This window comes from Coptis chinensis, chromosome 2, assembly GCF_015680905.1.
Source record: "Coptis chinensis isolate HL-2020 chromosome 2, ASM1568090v1, whole genome shotgun sequence".
NCBI lineage: Eukaryota > Viridiplantae > Streptophyta > Magnoliopsida > Ranunculales > Ranunculaceae > Coptis > Coptis chinensis.
This window is the reverse complement of record NC_141457.1, coordinates 98759454-98780463: the sequence shown is the minus strand read 5'-3', so window position 1 is coordinate 98780463 and position 21010 is coordinate 98759454. Positions and strand designations below refer to the sequence as shown.

The 21010-nt window shown below is 43.7% G+C and overlaps 1 protein-coding gene and 1 pseudogene across 2 annotated transcripts; both read right to left on the bottom strand.

Moving 5' to 3' along the window:
- Positions 1 to 1341: 1341 nt before the first annotated feature.
- LOC147519493 (serine carboxypeptidase 1-like) lies at positions 1342 to 19331 on the bottom strand (annotated as a pseudogene). The gene is made up of 9 exons (XR_015212234.1): positions 18942 to 19331; positions 18574 to 18681; positions 17926 to 18200; positions 17576 to 17818; positions 17293 to 17399; positions 16498 to 16590; positions 16291 to 16317; positions 3808 to 3886; positions 1342 to 1717 (listed from the first exon to the last, which is right to left on the bottom strand). The product of XR_015212234.1 is annotated as a serine carboxypeptidase 1-like (transcript).
- LOC147519494 (uncharacterized) lies at positions 11369 to 11841 on the bottom strand. Its single transcript, XM_086595024.1, has 2 exons — positions 11760 to 11841; positions 11369 to 11686 (listed from the first exon to the last, which is right to left on the bottom strand). Exons 1-2 carry the CDS (start codon positions 11799 to 11801, stop codon positions 11369 to 11371), a joined length of 360 nt encoding a protein of 119 aa, XP_086451150.1. The 5' UTR covers positions 11802 to 11841.
- Positions 19332 to 21010: the final 1679 nt, after the last annotated feature.

Here is a 21010-nt window from a genome sequence, read left to right as displayed (position 1 = left end):
TTTCCGAACCTACTACTCTAATTGGTTCCGAACCTCCAGTTTTCCGAGCCTACTACTCTAACCAGTTCCGAACCTCCAGTTCTCCGAACCTACGACTCCAACCAGTTCCGAACCTCCTCTTCTTATTTCACTCCCGAACTTAGGAGGTGAGTTAGTCAGGACCTGGACTTAAAGTGTGTTCTGGTACTTCCTACCCATACTAAGACCATACCCGAGCGTTAAAAAGATACTGCCACGTGTCACATATTTATTTGCTAAAATATGTAGACACAGTGTTCAAACTATTACATAAATGAGGTGTAAAAACAAAAGGCTCTACATGTTCTCCTAAAGAGAGTTTGGCAAGATGGTCTGCTGCACGATTTTCTTCTCTACAAACATGAAGTAAAACTTCTTCATTAAGACTTACTAGTAGTCTTCTGATTGATGCTACCAGGTTCCAACATTTCCATGGAGAAGTTTCTATTACCTTAAGATTCTGTTACTTAACTTCTGTGCTTCTGCGCTGATCAGTATCCTAAACTTCGAATAAATAAATCAAAATGTGTTTTAGATACAATACTACTACTAAGTTTCCCATCTGAAAATTCTAAATATACTAATCTAAATAAATGTCAGCTTACTCATTGTCACTAGAGTTGAAGACATGAACACCAAATTCCCATTTCCTCAAGTTTCTTTGTCTTAGGCTCTTAGCTGTACTTGTGCAAGACCTGTCATCCGTATTGAAGTGCCAACTTTTCATGGACTCTAACCGTAATGCAATATTGCAGGATACCATATCAAGAATCTAAACTAATAAATAAACTGAAATCAAATATGTCCTAAGAATCTTGACTGGTTTAGGAGTTCATTTTCATATAATTAATTAACTAGCAAGACTGTTACCACCTTGACGATACTTTTGGTTTTCTATGTAATTTTTTAGCTAAAGACTTACAAGGTGCGTATGTACATATATATCGTTCAGTTGTTGAATAAAAGAAGTTAGTTTAGCATTAAAAAATAATAATAATAATAATACTACTACTGTAACAAAAATAATAATAAAAAGATGCGGCGATGAGCTATATATACTTATGATTTCACTCAATTTTGTCATTCTCCTTGAAAAAATTGCTATATATTTTCATATCCTTTAATTTTAATGACAAATGGAAATTAGTACTAAAATTATTATTTAACTAATTATTGAATCAAATGACGTCCTGATCATAGTTTACAAATGGTAGTTTACTTTTAAGATGTTTTTTTTTCCCTTTATCATTTACCAAAATAGAATTGAACAAATAATCAAAGGAGATTGTGCTCTGTGGGAAAGTTACACAGGTCAGATTATAGTTTGAGATGTAAACTTTTGTGTAAGCAAAAAAAAGAGTAAATGGAACCCACTTGTAACATGGATCATGCCTGATGAACTCTTTTGGCATACATTATGAACTTGAATTACTCAGCTAACCATGAAACTACGATCTAAACTTGAATCAAATATCGCCATTATTCAGATTAGACACACGGAAAAGAAACATTTTACATAAATTTAAATAGCGGAATATGAAATTCTTTATTGAATTTTGAGGATGTGGAGCGGAGAGTCATTAGTGGTGATGCTTATCATATAGAGTGCTCGCTCAGGTTGGTAGCTTGGAACAAGATGCCCTGCTCCTCTTACTGTTGCTAACACCAATCCCTTGTACGCTTCTACATATCCTCCAACCTGCCAGACCATCATAACCATGAAATTTGTTAAATTCTGTGTTAGTGGTGATGCTAGGAGAGTTGTGATATTGATATATTAAAGACACCAAGAAGAAGACCAAAAAAGACTAGAGATTTATTAGGGTTAAAGAGGTTGAGAGAGTCTGAGAGTGATTGTTCTCTACCCAGAGTTACATACTTATACTAACCTAAAACATAATAATAGAAACTACTAGATATGGATGTCCACACTTATAGAAACATGGGACTTTCCATATTGGACATATTATAATCTTGACATATTCTAATAATACCGATATATTCTAACACTCCCCCCTCAAGTCGTAATTACGCTAAACTATGCAAATTACAACTTGGATTACAAAAACAAAAGATAAGAATACTGCTCCCCTTCGCGATAGAACTATCTTGAGTTGAAGAACTTCGAACAACCTGTTGAGGCGTTCCGAAATTTGCTGTCGGTGTAGGCAATGACCTAACTTGAATACTGAAGGTGTACCTCAGTCACAAACTGAAATCATAACACCAGTGTAGTGGCGTGCTGTTTGGCTACTACTCACTTCATTCGTTGTTATGGCTGTCATAATATAAATTGAAAACAATATATAACAGTGACTTGATGTGCGCTATGCTACTATCAATATCACTGTTAATGTCAACAAAATACTATTATGGGTACTCCTGAAACATACGTACAGTTGAGGCTTGACTGCTACCTGAAACATACGTGCAGTTGAGGCTTGACTGCTACCTGAAACATACTTGCAGTTGAGGCTTGACTGCTACCTGAAACTTGTTCATAGTTTTAGGCTTGATCAAGCTACACGAATCAAGAAGGCAGAGTGGGGATGTCATACTGAAGACTGAATAGTGGATTGCCTTGTCATGAAGAGTTCGTCAAGGCTTGTTGGAATATGGAGACATGAGTACTCTTCCTCATACGTCTCCATATTCTCCTTCCTTCATATACTACTGAATGTCTTCATATCTCCCTATTCCCCCTCTCAAGTTGGAATATACAAGTCATTGAAACATACAAAGGCTTGTCTATTCGACTTGAACTTGAAACCGAAAACTAAATACCAACTTATACAACCAACCAATGCCCACTTCAAAAACAATACTTCATACTCTAATTCACAAAAAAAAATCTAATAGAACATGCATCAAACACAACTCACGATAGAGGGTGGAGGGTGGGTCGCCTTTTATGATTTGCGAACCCGGAACGAGTGGAAAATGGAAAGAATAATTCCTCGTGAGATAGAGGTCATGTGCCCCTATAATACTTCAAACAAACAACTTGATCATGTTCTAGAAACCGAGGTAAGGCGGCATCAATACCAATTGGCGGCGGCCGAAACAATACTAAGAAACCAATCTTGAGAAACTTCGGATCTCTCTCCCTAGCATTCTTCAAACAAACTTTAAACACTAGCGAAATCTCAAAACTTACTTTAACATGACGATGAAGCGAAGACCGTAAATAGTAACTATGAGCGGCGTCGATTGAGCGATAACCGTGAGCGATAAACCGCAGAAAAAAAAAAATTGAAACTTGAATTGAGATATAAGAACTTCTTCTTGAGAAATCCTTCTTCTTCTTGAAACTTGACTTGAATACTATCTTGAAAATTAAAACAAAACCGATTTTGATTTTTTTTTTTTTTCTTGAGTGAGGAGTTTCCTCTCCTAAGGTACCCCTTCGAACCTCGGCTCCGATACCATGTTAAATTCTGTGTTAGTGGTGATGCTAGGAAAGTTGTGATATTGATATATTAAAGACACCAAGAAGAAGACCAAAGAAGACTAGAGATTTATTAGGGTTAAAGAGGTTGAGAGAGTCTGAGAGTGATTGTTCTCTACCCAGAGTTACATACTTATACTAACCTAAAACATAATAATAGAAACTACTAGATATGGATGTCCACACTTATAGAAACATGGGACTTTCCATATTGGACATATTATAATACTGACATATTCTAATACTGATATATTCTAACAAAATTCAATGTCAGGAACTTTGTCATAGAAGTTTTAGTAGTGGAAGCATATGAACATCAGAACATCAGTAATGTAGCTTACCTCTCCGTTAGTGTACCATGGGCGCCAAGCGGACTCAATAGGAAGCTCAAAAGTGTTGATTGAATACCTCGAGGATGTAGGGGAGCAATATCCCCATTAAGGAACATTGCATACGAAACATAAGCGATCTCAATACAACGACCTCCAGGACCGATCTATGAAGACTCTCTAAGAAACATTGCATAATGCCGACTTCAATACATCGACCTCCAAGACCGACTGTGAGCAGCTCATACTGTATAGGTGGTGCGGCTAAAACTTCGGCCGAGACATCACAATGCAGGCAGAATACTAGAGAGCGCGCCTCGGATAAAGGCATACCCCATCATGTGTAATCATTACCAAAATCTTACCTTCATCGGAAATGGGGTTACCTCACCCACTCCCAATCAGAAAACAACTAAAATAACCTCCTCCCTACACTTGTCCACCGGGGTCCCCGTGTCCCAAAAATCCAAGCCCCCAAAGCCTATAAATACCACCTAATGGAACTACGCCGGACTGATTCTTCTCTCCCCAAAAGAGATCAAGAGAAGATCGTAGGCTTTTCTTCGCTCGAGGAGCTTAACTTCGGTCTAATCGAACCATAACCACCCCCTTTATCTACGATGTCAGGAAAAAACCTAAACGATCCTTTACATTGGGCCGATGCGTGGTTTTGATTACTTGAGAACCACCTTAAATCGGGTTCATCCATCACCAATTCTCAAGCCCACGAAGCATGGTCTTCGAAGCTCAAGTCCAAAGACCTTGCCCACCGGTTGGGAATAGCTTAAGCGAGCATTTCCTTGCTCGGGGAGGAAAATGCTACTTTACGAAGCTCGGGTGGATAGTTACCGGCAACAACAAGTAGGTAGCGGAGCGAGAGAATGGCATCAACGATGTTAATCAACAGATTAACGAGTTATCACAAAGGATTGGTCTGAACGCCGTAAAGAAGGATTCGACACAGATTGTGCACAAGATGCTTAAGACATATGGCGCGTCTCCGCTCATTCGGTAGAGGTCCTCAATAAACCCTCTCCACAAGACTTTATCCGATACCACGCTTTCCCATATGCGATGGCAACAACGCGTGCCAAAGTCAGCATGTAGCTCGCTACATTTCAGAGTTTGGCACTTTACAGCTCACCCGAAGTTTGATCATCTCCATGCAGATTATTTCCGGCTAGTCTCGGGGATGGGCTCTTGATTGGTTCTTTTCAATCGGAATCGATTCTATAAAACCTTCGAGCGACTTCATCGATTTGTTAAGCCGCCAGCCAATCACGTCCACAACAGCGGAAGAAGGCGGATCTTGATTCTTTGTTTCAATTATCATTCAAGGAAGCCAAACTATTCGTGAGTTCCTAGGGCGGTTCAAGGCGGCGTTTGTGCATGGAAGCGGCTTGAAAGAATCTTTTGCCACACCGGCCTTTTCCAATGCTTGCCGAGTCGCGTAACACCGACCTCTCCGTGTCGTTGATGAAGGAACGCCCAGAGACACTGTCCGAGCTCTACGCTCGCGTGGACAAGTATATCAAGTTGCAGGAAACTTTGAAACTCCACGGCTTAGACGAGAACCAGGAGGTGGCAGCAGTTTCAGATTGTACTCCACGAGCCAAGAAGCGCTCTAGGTCGCTTGTACCAAAAAGCCCGATTACCGATCGGACAACAGCCAGAGAGTTAAGCTATCCCGATCGCTCCCCGATTACATTACTGGGTAAGATTAAGCGAGCCCCATTCTTCCGGCCCGATGTGAGAGGCAACTTGATAAATCGACGACAAGCCATTTTCGCATTTCTGGCGCAAAATGCCATGAAACGATGCATCTTTGGGGGCTTAAACATTATCTCCAGGATCTAGTGGAAGCCGGCCATATAAAACAGTACACTAGCATTCCTAACGGTGACTTGCGTCACAAACTGATGGCTGGCCGAGTACGTAGTCGATCTCCATCTCGCCGTCACTACCAAGAGGTTCAAGCTCGTCCTCGCAGCAGAGGACGTCCACGAGCGAAGGCAGCACTCATCCGATCGTGACAATGATCAAACTATTCACGTGATTACTTTCCCGGATGATTCCGTAACCTCATCCAGAGAGAAAAGATGTCGTGTCGGCGCTCTTCAGGAAGTCTATCATTTCCCTTCACAGGCAGCTCACGCCCTGCGTGGTTCAGGTCGCAGCGCATGCGATATCACTTTCACGAAGGCCGACTTAAGCAAAGTCTGTCTTCCTCATAATGATGCATTGGTAGTCCATGTCAAAATTAGCGACTGGACAGTCAAGCGCGTCCTGATCGACCGGCAGTTCCTGTGACATCTTGTTCTACCACACCATGCAAGAGATGAACCTTCCCAAGTCCGTCCTCGTAGACCCGATCGCCCCCCTTTATGGGTTCAATGGTTCCAGGGCCGATCCCATTGGTGATATTATACTTCCAGTGTCGGTGGGATCTAGAGAGGACAAGATCAGCTGCAATACACGGTTCTGCATTCTAGACAGCAAGTCGTCATACAATGCCATACTCGGACGACGTTGGATCCATCAGATGCAGGCGGTACCGTCAACGTTGCATCAAGTTCTCCGTTTCCCAGGACCTAGAGGAATGATGGAACTTAGAAGCAATCAGCTTGAAGCGTACCATTGTAACCAGATCATGTCAACAAGTGAGACTGCCCGTGAACCGACCCCCGCCACACATGAACCCACCAGTTACACAATGGCACATGACTTAGTTGCCGAAGTCCAGTCCCGAACTGCCAAGCAGAACGCTGGGGGCTCTAGCAAGCAGATTTTCTCTCCAATGCAGATACCGCTTTTCGGCTCCCGAGTCCGCCCGCCGCCGACAAAGGTCTCGGATTGATCCAACGTCGATAACTTTGTCGGTTAAAGTATCGAGGTCGCGTCTCTTCGTGTGTAGGCCACGGATGACGGCCGATAGCCACACCATCAATGTGCATGCGCCGGGTCCCACTCAGGTCGTGGGTATCCCGCATCGGCGTTGCGCGGTCGCTCCACCCTTCGTGACCATGTGCCCCACAAAGTGTTGGACCCGATAGCGAATCACCACAAATAAGCCGTCGGTTTGCAAAACCTCCGGTGAAGAAGAAAAAAGTGAACCTAGGCACCGAAAGGCGACCCCAAGTTTGTATATGTAGGGGCTAACATCGACAATCAAGGACCCACCTTGTAAATTTCTTATCTATGAATAAAGATGTTTTTGCTTGGTCGTATATTGATGTGCCGAGAATAGATCCCATGATCGCGATACCATAAATTAAATGTTTATCCCAATGCTAGACCCGGTCCGAATGGCGACCCGCCCGACTATCCCTACGTTTTCAAAAGCTATCAGCGGCGAGGTCGACAAACTCAAGCAAGTCGGTTTTATCGAGAAAAGTAGACTATCCGAGTGGATCGCTAACATCGTGGCGATTACCCAAAAGAAGCGGAGCGGTTAAGCTTTATCGTCGATTTTATGAATGTAAATCGGGCCACACCAAAAGGCGTTTTTCCCTACCCGCATTGACCAACTTGTCGACCGGACTGTGGTCATGAGCTTCTCTCCTTCATGGGCGGCTGCGATGGGTACAACCAAATCCCACTCGCAGAGGAGGATCAAGAAAACCTCTTTCATTCAGAGCAAAGGGATCTATTGCTACACGCGTTCTCCGTTCGCCTGAAAAATGTCGGAGCAACGTATCAGCGCTGGTCACCGACATGTTCCAAGACATGTTAGGCGACACCATGGAGGTCTACATCGGCGATATGGTCGTCAAAAGCAAAAAGCGGTGATCACCTCGACCACCTTGAACAAGCGTTCTCTAGATTACGTAAAATGCGGGCATGAAATTTGAATCAGAGAAATGCCTTTTTGGGCGATCCTCGGCAAATTTTTTAGGGTATCAAGTGTCTAAAGGAAAGGGATCGGCGAATCGGACCGGATCCGAGCATTCTTAGACATGCCCAATCCATACGAAGAAACAAATACAGAAATTGTCAAGCATGGTCACGCACTCAACCGATTCATATCAAGGGCATCCGATAGGTGTAGACCCGTTCTGCAACTCCTTAAAAGGCGGCGGTTCTCATGGAGCGATCGGTGCCATTAAGCATTCGCCACTCTCAAAAGTACCTCACCACGCCCCTCTTAGCCAAGCCCGTAGATGGAGAGACTCGGGGCTCTATCGGCGATATCCGATTTTAGCCATCATCAGTTCTCTTCAAAGAGGAAAACAATTCAGAAAAACCGATCTACTTCACAAGCAAGACGCCACGACATCGGAAAAGAATTACTCCTTCCCGAAAAGTCGGTGCTTGCTTTGTTGTATTCGCACGGAAGTTCAGGCCTTACTTTTCGGTAGCATCAAATCATAGTTCTTACCGACCTCCCATTGAAGAAAATCCTCCACAAAGAAAACAAGACTACTTTCGAATGGCGGTTTGGGCGAAGAACTTCGCGAACACCACCGGACGGAGTAAGTACCCGGAGTTTCTCGAGGAAAAGGACAGTCGTCGCCCGATTTTCTAGCGGATTTCCTATTGATGGCCCTAATTGGGAACAAGAAACCCGACCTCAGTTCGAAAAGAGCACATCAAGTCCACTGGTTTCTCTTTGTAGATGGTTCTAGCAATCCGGCGATGGCATAGGGGTTGTCTTAGTTTCACCGATGGAGCGGTGATGGAGAAGTCGGGCCGCATCGACCGCAACTTCCAATAACGAGGCGGAGTACGAGGCGCTGATCAGGGGACTTCGTATGGCGCTGCAGCTCGGTGTCAAAGAGCTCCAAGTCTTTAGTGACTCGCAGCTGGTTGTTCGCCAGGTTGCAAAAGAGTACACTACCCATGAAGGTAATCTTTCAAAATATCTTCAGGTCGTTCATCAATTATTGCCTTCTTTTAAGCAGGTACACATACATCATTTCTTGCGTGACGAAAACCGTCATCGCGCTTTAGTTTAGCTTACCTAGCAACCCAGACCCCGAGCTGCACCCCAAGACAACTACTCATAGAAGTAGTCGATCGACCTGCGTACCAAGTCGAGCACACCCTGACAATAAGCGACCTATTCCCTCTCTCCGCCAGTCAGTTGAGTCAAACATGGATGCAGCCTATCATCGACTATATCCACGACGCGCTCCCTGAGGAGCGTACCAAGGCTAAGCGGATCCCCTATCAAGCCACGGCGTTATTGTTTGTTCCATAACAAATTGTTCAGGAAATCTGGTGGCCCACACTTGCGGTGCATCACCTCAGGCGAGGTCGTTAGTTTTCGCGAGAGATCCCGCGAAGGAGAATGTGGAAATCATGTCGGATGATGGCTCTTTAGCCCATAAGGCCATTTCACAAGGATATTTTTGGCCCCGTATGCAGATCGATGCTAAAGCATCGTCCTCAAATGTGTCAAGTGTCAAACATTTGGGCCACAATATCATCCAACCTGCTTTCATGAACCGATCGATTATAGCAAGCCCATGGCCATTCCACATGTGGGGCATGGACATCATGGGACCATTCATCCCACGAAAAATCACGGGCTTCGGCTTTGTATTAGCTGCAACCGACTATTTCACCAAGTGGGTCGAGGCTATTCCTTTAGCACACGTCAAAGAGTCACATGTCAGAAACTTCATCTGGACTCACATCATCACCAGATTTGGTTTGCCACATACATTAGTAATGGATAATGGGCCTCAGTTCAAAGGCAGAACGGTTAAAGAGTTTCTAGCCAAGTGGAAGATCGTTCACGCATTTTCTACTCCACGATGCCTTCGAGTAATGGTCGTGGAAGCCAATAACAAAGCAATCTTGGAAAACTTGAAGAAAAAGATTGAAAAGAATAAGAGCCAATGGCCAAATCAGTTGGAGAATATTCTATGGGCTCACCGCACCACAGCTCGATCCAGTACCGGCGAATCACCATTCTCCTTATGTTATGGCACAGAAGCCGTAATTCCACCGGTCGACGGTCACTACGACTTCGATCGAACTTGTCGAGTCGGGACACAACGACTTCCGTGTTAGCCGCGAGAAGTCGACTGTTGGAAGAAAAGCGGGACTTAGCCGCCATCAGTCGTATCTTATCGACAAACTTTGAAGAACTCCTACAACAAAGCGAGTTCATCCTAGGTCTTTTCGACTGGCGACCTAGTCTTGAAAAGAGCGCAAGACGATTCAAGTTAGGACCCACATGGGAAGGCCCTACATCGTGGAACGGCGTGCCGTCGGCAATGGAGCATCTTGGATAAGAACCCAAGAGGGGAAGATGTTGCCTCGACCTTGGAATACCATCTCACTGAAAAAAAATTTACCGGTAGTGCCATTTTATGTTGTATATCCTTTTGTTCACATTAATGAAAAATAAGTTTCTTGTGTTAACTAATACAATATAATCTATTTACTTGTATTGACAAGTCAAGCGGTTTACACAAAGATAGATAATCAACACGCGTTTACTTGGTCCGCCATCCTCGCCCGATTGAGCAACACCGCTGACGATAACGCTCTCGAGCGAAATCTCTCTCCGGAGCTTACAGGGCTCTGACCTCTCCAAGTCTTGTTACGCCGAGGACCTATATTTCTAGGATCGACCACGAGAACGCTCTCCGAAAGCATATAGCTCTCGGAGCTTACGAGGCTCTGACCTCTCCAAGTCTTGTTACGTCGAGGACCTATATTTCTAGGATCGCCTGCGTTACACGAGAACGGCTCTCCTGAAAGCATACTGACTCTCTAGAGCTTACGGGCTCTACAGCCCTCTCCAAGTCTTGTTATGTCGAAAGTACCTATATTTCTAGGATCGACCACACGAGAACGCTCTCTCGCCCGGCTTCATACTCTGCGGAGCTTACAGGTTCCCGATCTCTTCACTTATCACTCGTCGAAAACCTATGCTCTAATTCGACCACATGAGTACAATACCAATGGGCATTACGCTTATATACGCTAACACGCCCTGCCTAAGCAAGACATTCCCGGCAGCATTACTTATAAATTCAGAAAGAATACACCTAACGAAGAACTCTTCAACCTCGATTCATATCATCTAAAAGCGGGCTCTAGCAGTTCTCTCTTACAAACAAGGTGACAAACGGAATTACGCGATGCAGTTTGATTACGAAACTTCAAGGCTACCGAGCATTGAACTACAAACCACGCGCATAATAAGCAGGAGAATAGATGCAAACAATCAACAGTAGCCATGCGTTCTAAATCCAATCCATACTAGTGCTTGGCCATCGCCATTACATTTCGTTTTACCCGTCTACTGGGGCTACCCAAAAATCCGGTCGATGCGTATTAAACAAAACAACGAAGCGCCACTCCGTGGAAACCGGTTTCGGTACGGATAGCGAATCAGGGGCAAGCCCGAAAGTACAGCTCTATTGTTTACTCCCATATAAGAGAGGTAGAATCAACACATCATCACAAATTCCCACAAAGAGAAATACAGTACATCATCAAACATCAGTTAAGACATGCTTATCTTGTGGGGTCGCACTCCTGCCAGCACCGTGTCGAGCAGACCTCAGCATCACCCGCATACCTTGTTCCTGCGCCTCACCATCAGCCGCTCTCTTCAGGACATGATATTTTCGTCCCAGTAGCGGCATATTACGGCCTGAAGCGGGGTGTATGCTTTCTTTGCCTCGCGAGCGACCCCTTGGCATTTCTTGGCATAAGCAGTCACTTTAGCCACCTCCTTATCTAGCTCAGTCAGGTCCGTAACCAGCGCAGCGTTCTCTGCAACAGCGTTCTGATATCTCGTCGTCATTACTTCCAGCTTCCTTTTCTCAGCTCTCCACGCAGCCCGCATACAGCCCAGCTCCACATGAGAGTTATCATCAGCTTCAATGCCTTGCACAGCATTCTTCAGCCTATCATACCCTGCAAGAAACTGCACAACCAAAGTCAACAGACCGAAAAGACATTCGAAACTAACATAAACGCCTACTGCATCACGAGTTTACCAGACAAGCCGCCATATCCATCGTCCCTAGAAGCGTTTCCATGCTTTCATCCTCCACCTCCGCCTTATCACCATCCAAAGACGCCCCCCCGAGGCTTCGCTATGGGGCGGAGTGGAAACTCTGATCCAACGCGTTTCATCGCGTTTTTCCCCGTTTTCCCCATGTAGTAGAACTTGCTCCCCACATCCCCAGGTCGCGGGAACGAGTTCTCACCAGCGAATTGACGACCTGGTCTCAGATCGTCATGCTCTGCATCACCATCGTCTGCGATGCCAGCATGTTGTGGCGACCCGATCACAACGCCACCAGCCGGACGACCAGCCCTCCTAGGTCGTTTGTTGCTTCTGGCCCCCACCAAAGCAGCCTTCCGCTTTCCACGGTCTCCATGCACGTGAGGGGAGAACTCTATCTCCTCCATGACCAGTGGAGAAGTTTCTCTCAGACGCCCTTTTCCTTGACTCCGTTTGCTGCATTCTGCCATAATTACACCTACGAACAAAGAAGACGTAGTCGGAGTTAAAGACCGGGGCAGGATTATGCTTAGCAAGACGTGTTCAAAAGAGGAGAGCAACGTTACCTTTCAAAGCAGCGGTAGTGGAAATGCACAGTGCGAAGAAGAAGAGAAGCTGGAACAAACAGCCGTTCAAACACCTTTGGTATTCCGCGAACAGTTTCACTTCTCAAGTAAACGTCTTTTCCAAACCACGTCATAATTACCTTGAGACGCCAAACGTCAGCCAAGCTGTCCGCCATCATTGCGCCCCTCGAGCGGCTCATTTGTCTTACGCGTGGCATTCCACCAAAGCGATCCGGTATCATCGATACAGAAACGCACAAAGAGAAACAAATTGTGCAACATCGCGGGGAAAGCAAATAACGACCTTCTTTAAACAGCACTTTCATACAGTTCGTTCTTTAACCGGGCTGCTGAGACTACTCAGGAAATCCAACCCGGCTACGCAAAAGTTAACTTCATATGGTTACCCCGAACTAGTACGGGATACCAACTCATTCAACAAAACAGACTACATAAATGCAAGAAAGGCGAACTGCCCAGGTTACCCCAGGAAACCAATTCTATTGTATCGCAGCATATAAGCTGATAAGAGACATTCAACAAATTTACAACTCGCCCTCCCCGGGCACCACAGTTAGTTCTACAGGCTCAAAAGCTTCATCGACCTCAGCATCCCTCCCGTCCACTACGATCGATACGCCATCCAGTTCCAAACTCATCAGCGCGTCAGGTGCAACAGTACTCCAGCCTTTCGGACACCCGCGGCTCGGCATGATCAAGGAGGAGGCAATCGCCCACCACCATCTCCTCGTGCACTGTTCCATCGAGGTGCGGGACAGCGGCAGGCGCGGCGTGTTCCTCCTTCAAAGCCTTGTAATCCGCCTCCGGATCTCAAGTCCGCATCCGGATCATCATAGGCCTTAGTAGCGTCACGAAAGCAACCTTCTTGCGGTGAAGGGAATAATCGTTCACCTTCCAATTTCCCACGATTCGCGGCATGAACGTTCCCTTCGGCTCCTTCTAGCTTCGCGCCTCGGATCTTGACCAAGATCTTTCAAAGATCTTCGCCCGATTCAGAGTTTCATGAGCCTTCCGCGAGTCCTCAAGCTCCTCACGCTCCATCTTAGCGTCGTCTCCGCACATTCTTGACTCTCCCGACGGCCTTCAACCGGACTCTCTATCCGTTTCAAATGAATCGCAATCTCTTTCAACTTTTGGAAACCAGCGACGAAAAGCTGCCATAGTCCGTATATAAACAAATCAAAGCAACGAACATAACAAAACACGCTATATCAAAGGGCGACAAACCCACGTACCGGACATTGCGGCGATTTCCATCCGGCCAGATGTTATCCGCTAGTCCCTTCTCATCCAGGTTCCTTTGCGATTGCCATCTAACGCGATCTGTTTCAAAGTAGCGAGGCCAATACCTTTTCGACCAAACCGCGGTCGATTTTTATCGTTTTCGCTGCGCTCCGTGTTCATCTAAATACACCTAACCGGGCCTCGTGTCATCAAAGACTCACAACAACCTTCCCACTCGCCCTTGGGGGGCCGCTTCGCTTTAGTAGCGATTTGGTTTCCCGTCCTCGTCGAGGACGGACTAGATCCCACACCAAAGGTCGCCAAGTCCATGACCGCCAGGCCCTCGCCCGACTCCGGCCCACCGCTAGCACCACCCCCCCACAGAGCTCTCCCCGTGCGTGTCGCGACAACCTTAGCCATTCGAGCCCCCTCGCTCGACCACTTCAGCTCTTCTCTTCTCCGACCGCAGGACGAAAGCGGTGAAGGCTACGATCTCAGTTCCCACAGAGCGTCAATTGTTAACCCTTCAGGACGAAAACTCGAACTACCAGCCCCTGCGGTACCACCACCACCAGAGGACGCCTCGGGGCGCCGGGCGCCCGATCTCGGTCCTCCGTGTTATCGATCACTTATGACGCTTCTCCATCACCACCCGCGTTCGTTCCCTAGAGCTCGCGCTCTTTTTGAGCTTTTTTTTTCTCCGGATCGCAGCACCTCCTTTTTCCTCAAAGAAATGAGCAAATTCTGGAAGCTTAGCGTTTTCGTTTTGTTCTCGACTCAACCGCGAACCTTTCTATCTCCCCGATCGGTTCGTGGTCCAAGACAGAAACTCTGCAAAACACAACAAAGAGATGACCCGGTTAGAACAACAATTAAGCTCACCCATTAAAGTGTCAAAAGCAAGACAAGCCTACCCACCGGCTGGGCTACACATCCTAGTTCGCAACCTACATCCACTAGCGGTGGTTGCCAACTAGCAGCAACGCTCTTCGTCCGGGCCTCATTGCTTACACCATCGAAAGCACAATGCTATAAGCGTCGCCATGGTTTTGCAAGCTAAAGTTCATTACCGGACCGCCTCATTCACGTAGTGCTCTATTATGTCGGACACCCCTATGTGGTATTCACCACTGGCATGGAGACTTCCCACAGTGACTCAAGAAGTCACAAACTAATTTCGAGAACGGTATCTCGCATGTACGCTCTCACCGACCTTCACGGATGATTATTCCACCATTCGGAGGATTGTACCTCTCTCTACGAACATCTTCACTTTCGGCTGGGTTCAGTATATTTCCGGTCGGGCACATTGATCCCATAAGCCGCTTTCAGTTTCTCAGAAACGAGCTAGCAAAGACGATGCTCTACCGCTCTTAGGGGTAACTCACTGCCGGGCGTCATCTCCCTCGACCGGCGTACTAGCCACGTCATCTTCTCGACCGGATCGACTATTAACCTCATTTACCCTAACTTCTTCATCCACTTCAGTCCCACCACCACCACCACCACTCAACGAAGTCTTCATTCTCCTCTTCATACTCTCCGCATTTCGGTGAAATCTCGAACCTCTTTTCGGCGAGTGTCGTCGAATCCGACATTGTAGTATTTCCTTTTTCTCAAATTACCCAACCTTAAACCCTACAACCTAACACCGCCCTACCAACTTAACAAACCCTCTTTGGAACGAGAAGAAAGCAAAGTGAAAATGAAAAGCAAAACAAAGAAATGAAGCACTCACCGCAGAGCCCTAACTTGCGTTTTGCGGAAGAAGAAACCCGGAAATGCCTTTTGGTTATCCCAAATTTGATTTTGCACAACCGCCTGTTCAGTTCCCAAGAAGTTATGATTACGGCCTATCATATAGCCCACACACGTGTCCAAGGACCTGTCTTTTCATGGGTTCCGAATAACACGGCGACACGACTCCTTTCCAACTGCTATGATTCTGTCACGTGCCACCCACGCCCTAATTTTTCTTTCCCGCCAAAACCATCATGCTACAAGATTCGAACTCAGCGCCATCTCAGTCAAAACGATCACCATAGCTCGCTCATGCTTCACCCAAGTGTTGATTCTTCTCTCAGCAGATCGCTTGCACGAACACAACCAATCTACTGAGAGGGGGCTGTGTAGGGGAGCAATATCCCCATTAAGGAACATTGCATACGAAACATAAGCGATCTCAATACAACGACCTCCAGGACCGATTTATGAAGCAGCTCTCTAAGAAACATTGCATACGCGACTTCAATACATCGACCTCCAAGACCGACTGTGGCGGCTCATCCTTCTCAGTATAGGTGGTACGCTAAAACTCAGCCCGAGACATCACAATGCAGGCAGAATACTAGAGACTGAACGCCTCGGATAAAGGCATACCCCATCATGTGTAATCATTACCAAAATCTTATCTTCATCGGGAAATGGGGGTTACCTCACCCACTCCCAATCAGAAAACAACTAAAAATAACCTCCTCCCTACACTTGTCCACCAGGGTCCTCGTGTCCCAAAAATCCAAGCCCCCCAAAGCCTATAAATACCACCTAATGGAACTACGTCAGACCTGATTCTTCTCTCCCCAAAAAGAGATCAAGAAAAGATACGTAGGCAGCTCGCTCAGGAGCGAACTCGGTCTAATCCGAACCATAACCACCCCTTTATCTACAGTAATCAGGAAAAAACCTAAACGATCCTTTACAGAGGATGTAACTGGAACACGCCCATCCATATCTCCACTGTAAGATGGGTCAACTACTGTTAAAATACTTAAAAAAGCAGTAGTTTAATATCCATATAAAGTGTTCCTTTGGAGACGTCCGTTGATTGGAGGAGCCACTTCGGGTATAAACGAGATAATGGAATATGTTGGACACACACTTAAAGTAAGTAAATACAGTATAGAAGCTTGAACTTGCCTGTATATCCAAAGACTGATGTTACTCGCCATTACCTGCTGAATTATGGGTAATATGGTTGTCGGACTGTCCGTCCAGTTGGTTAATACATGACTGTAACAAAATTTATGTTTAGAACGAATTGGCTGATAATCATGTCTGTCAATACTCAATAAAATTTTGAACAATAAAATGTTACTGTCAGGACTCTAAACATGATTACTAGACTCATTTTACAGAATAATATCCATTGTATCGTATGTGTATTGACGTATTGTGGTGTTTACGACTGGTGACATGATATAGAATAGTAAAGAAGCCGGTGATCACTTATGTTCTATATTTCTACTCAAAGTGGATTGTTGCTAGAGATATACCTAATTTAAGTTTGAGCATACAATATTTTCTTTTATAAACTATAAACTAGAAATTTTCTTAATCCTTAGAGGCCTACTTTTAGCCATAAAGGGGTCATCATAATAAGCTAACTGATGAAATTTTGAAGCATTCTTCCTTATAATCCGGAATGCAGATACTGTATTCTACTGGAATTGTATGAATGGAAGTGTTTCAGCATTATCTCAAAATGTCAAAGAGATTGTATTTGTATCGCTTCAGTTCATTTGCTAGATCAAGTTGTAGTAGTTCCGAACTCAAGAACCAATATTTGTGAATACTACTAGTTGCTGGAGCATCAGAAGTGTTCACAAATAGTTGGTTCTTGACAATTGAATTTTATTTAGTTAGAAAGCAACAAAACTTCAAGCAAAGATTCAAGTAACACTGACAATTTTTAATGTAGTGAGAATGTTATACCTGCATTTTGTCCATGTTGTGGGTTTTGCATGTAAAGTATTTTGCACTTCGGGAAGATTTAAATAAGCTTTGACGTAATTATCAGAGCATGGATCAAAATCGTGCACCTGATTCAGGCCAATTTTGTGAAAGTTCTTAGTTTTGATATTCGTACTGAGAATAGTCAGAAAGCAATTTTCGGTACAGAAGACTAATTTTAAGTGGCTGGATTTTAGGGGATAAGTACAATTTAAATCAATTTTCACACGATGATAGAAGCCACACACAGACGGAAGAAACTCACTGATCCATTCGAGCCCATGTAGAATTCAGGTTTACAAAGTGGAGCATATACGTTGTAAATATCAATATCTCCCAGTTCCTGATCACCTTGACTTTGTGCATTAGAACACTCTTCACTCCAAAAATCTGCTTCGCAGTATTTGTTGATCGCCTTATTGGTTTCTTCCGAATTCAAGGCATGCGTCCAGAAATAATCATACTGGCCTAATGTGTTAGTGTAGTCGTCGATCCATGCATTACCAATCTGGATGGAAAAACTATAATAAGTAAAATGTGATGAAATTATGTCATATATGAAGTTATTTCCATGAGAAAAATAAAATTAAATAAGACAGTAAGCTGTGAACATACAGCAATGCCTTTGAGATTGATGACAGTATGGTTGGTGTTTTTGTTGTTGAGAAGGATTGTGTACGCAAGCTGAGGGACATAATGACCACTATAGCTCTCACCAGTTAGGAAGAAATCTCTGGTCTTATATTGAGGGAACTTCTCAAGCCAATTGACCAGAAAAGCATAGGCATCTTCAGCAGTAGTCTTATCCCCACTATTATCGTAATCAGATGTTGTGTTTGAATACGAAAATCCAACTCCGGCAGGGGATTCCAGGAATATCACATTTGCCACTGCAATTATCGAAGTAACAAATTGGTGATGCACAATATACACTTTACAGTACGGGAACACATAAATGAGACCTTGTAACTGTTGTAAGTACACACATTCCTGTGTGTATACAAATTAATTGGATTTGTCTCACTAATTTTGAGTTTGTAAACTGACTTGGTTAACAATTTTGAATTCGGTAACGGCCAAGAGTTACAGCAAATTGACAGATTAAACATTTGACCACTCATTTAGATAGGTTCAAATTCAGTCAACAAAAGTATGGCAATAACTCAAGTTTTAACTGATTTTTGCTGACTTTCACTAAAATGTTTTTTATTGTCATGCAACCAGAGCATATGTCTAAGAGACTGCAAAATTCTATCAAATTACCATTATTCCACGCGTAGTCATTTCTGAAGAGAGTTTTTCCATCACCATTGACCCTGAAAGGTCCTAATTCCTCCATAGCTCCGAAGCCAAGGGAAGAACATCCTGGCCCTGCACATCCAAAAAAATTACAAATATATAAAAAAAAAAAAAAAAAATGCATGATATTTCTCCCTATGACGGGTAGCTCTAGACCAGGCTGTGGCCGCAGTGTATTACCAAACTGACGTTGTTGTCATACAACATATTTATATAAACTAATACAGATTGATGTGGCACAATACAACTTAAATGATCACAGGAATGTTGTTGATTCTAAATAAATTGCTAGACTATTTGTTAGTATAGCAGATAATGGATGTGCATATTACCTCCATTGAGCCATAATACAAGAGGATTTGTTGAAGAGTTTTGGGGAGACTCTACAAAATAATAAAACAGTGCTCTTCCGGCTGTAGGATCCACTGTCACATAACCTGAGTACTGATCAAAATCCACTCCTTCAGGCTGACCAGGCAATGTTTCGATCTTATCGGCCTCCTTAGACCCTTGGTACTAATATACACTGGTGAATATTCACCATTGTTATCTACTATGGGCCATGCATCGCCTTGAGGAGGCTTGTCCGATTTACGCGACTTAATCAATTTATCAAGGTAATTGATCTGATTGGCATTATTAATAATTGGAAAGCTCAAGAGACAACAAGAAAACAATAACCATGCAAACAATGTCATATTCATCTTCTCTAGCTTGTTGATATGAGCAACTAAGAGACTGAAGTGCCTTTAAATAGGGTAGCCTGGTGTTATAGGGACGAGATTATCAAGATGCATCTATGCTCTCTTTTCGTTTGTTCATTGTTGGTGTTATTAATTTTGGACTATAACATTTGCTTGGAACAGTCAAACCGAGGCGGAATTTTGGACTATAACACTTCTTTGGAACTGTCAAACAGGGGCGGCCTCTGAGATTAAATGGGCCTTTTACGAAAAAAAACATTATCCAACTTTTACAAAAAAACATTATCCAATTTGTGTTTTTGGAAAAGTAAAATGGTAGAATTTGAATAAAGAGTGTAAAACAAAGTAGAATTCCTAATTTCGTTGATATAAAACAGGAATATTAACAGAAAGAAACTTTTTCGAGTTTAGATGCCATATTATAAACATGTTACTTCTCATAACTTTTTTATTCGATGTGTCATTATTTTACTGGCTAGCAAAATATGGTGCCTATAAAAACATGAGACCCTGTGCAGTCGCACCCCTCGCCGCCCCTGCTGTCAAATTGTTTTTGACAAAGATGAGGATGCAAGTAAGAAAGTAGACTGCTATATTTATTTATTTTTTCAATTATGCTACATCTTTTACGTTTTATATGTTGAAAACAATGGAAACAGATGTCAGAGATTGAGAGTACACCATGAAATTCCACTTAAGTAATTGTTATTAGCTGTTGAGATATAGTCATAGTTCGTGATTCCGAACGAAACTCCGGAATTCCGCACGGAATTTCGGTTTTCCAAAAAATCGGAATTCTAAATATAGTGTTGAAATAATTGAAATTCCGAAAGAATTCGAAATTCCAAATGTAATAGGGTCGAAATTTACTAGATTTCGGTTTTTGGATTTACCGGAATTCCGAAAATTCCGAAATCCCGAACTATGGATATAGTACATGTGAAAGTTAAAATGTCATCCATCACCCTATTTATTTTAGTTCTCATATTAGTCATATGAGAACCCTATCTATTATAATAAAACACAATGGCAGGACAAAGAGAGGTCAAGATCGCGTGGGGATCTGAGTTAGATTGGGACAGATGTGCGATCTATAGCATTTTGAAACTCCTTTTCAATCAATGCCTTAAGAGGAAAACTTAATGAACTAGCTATCTAGAGTGGTATTCGCCATTGTATTAATTGTTTGTTGAATGACTTTAATCAGTTACATTTTGAAACCCAAAACTTCTCCCTCCATACGTGTTAAAACTTAAAACACTAACGAAAAAAGAAAGAAACCGCTTCACTCCCCAATTCAATGTGAACTCCTCACTTTCCCCATTTCACCATTAAAAATCATTATCCTCTCTCTCTCACACACACCCCCTCTCCTTGATTAATTTTGTAACTCCTTAACTCCCCCTCACCATTAAGATGAATTTATTCAACTTCTGACTTCCTTCTTCTTCTTCTTCTAACCCTTCTGTAGCGGCTCCATCTTCAATAATTCTTCCAGGTATGGATTCTTCATTGCCTGATTTCAGATTTCATTTCTAATCCCTCACATACTCATAATGCTTTCTCCCCCAGGTTGCTACACGTTGACAATTGATGCCGGATTTGCTTCAAGTTACTTGCATTGCCATTTCCATTACATACGATTAATAAGCAATATGCGACCTGTCGATGAGTTTGTTCTTTTCGCGATTTATTCT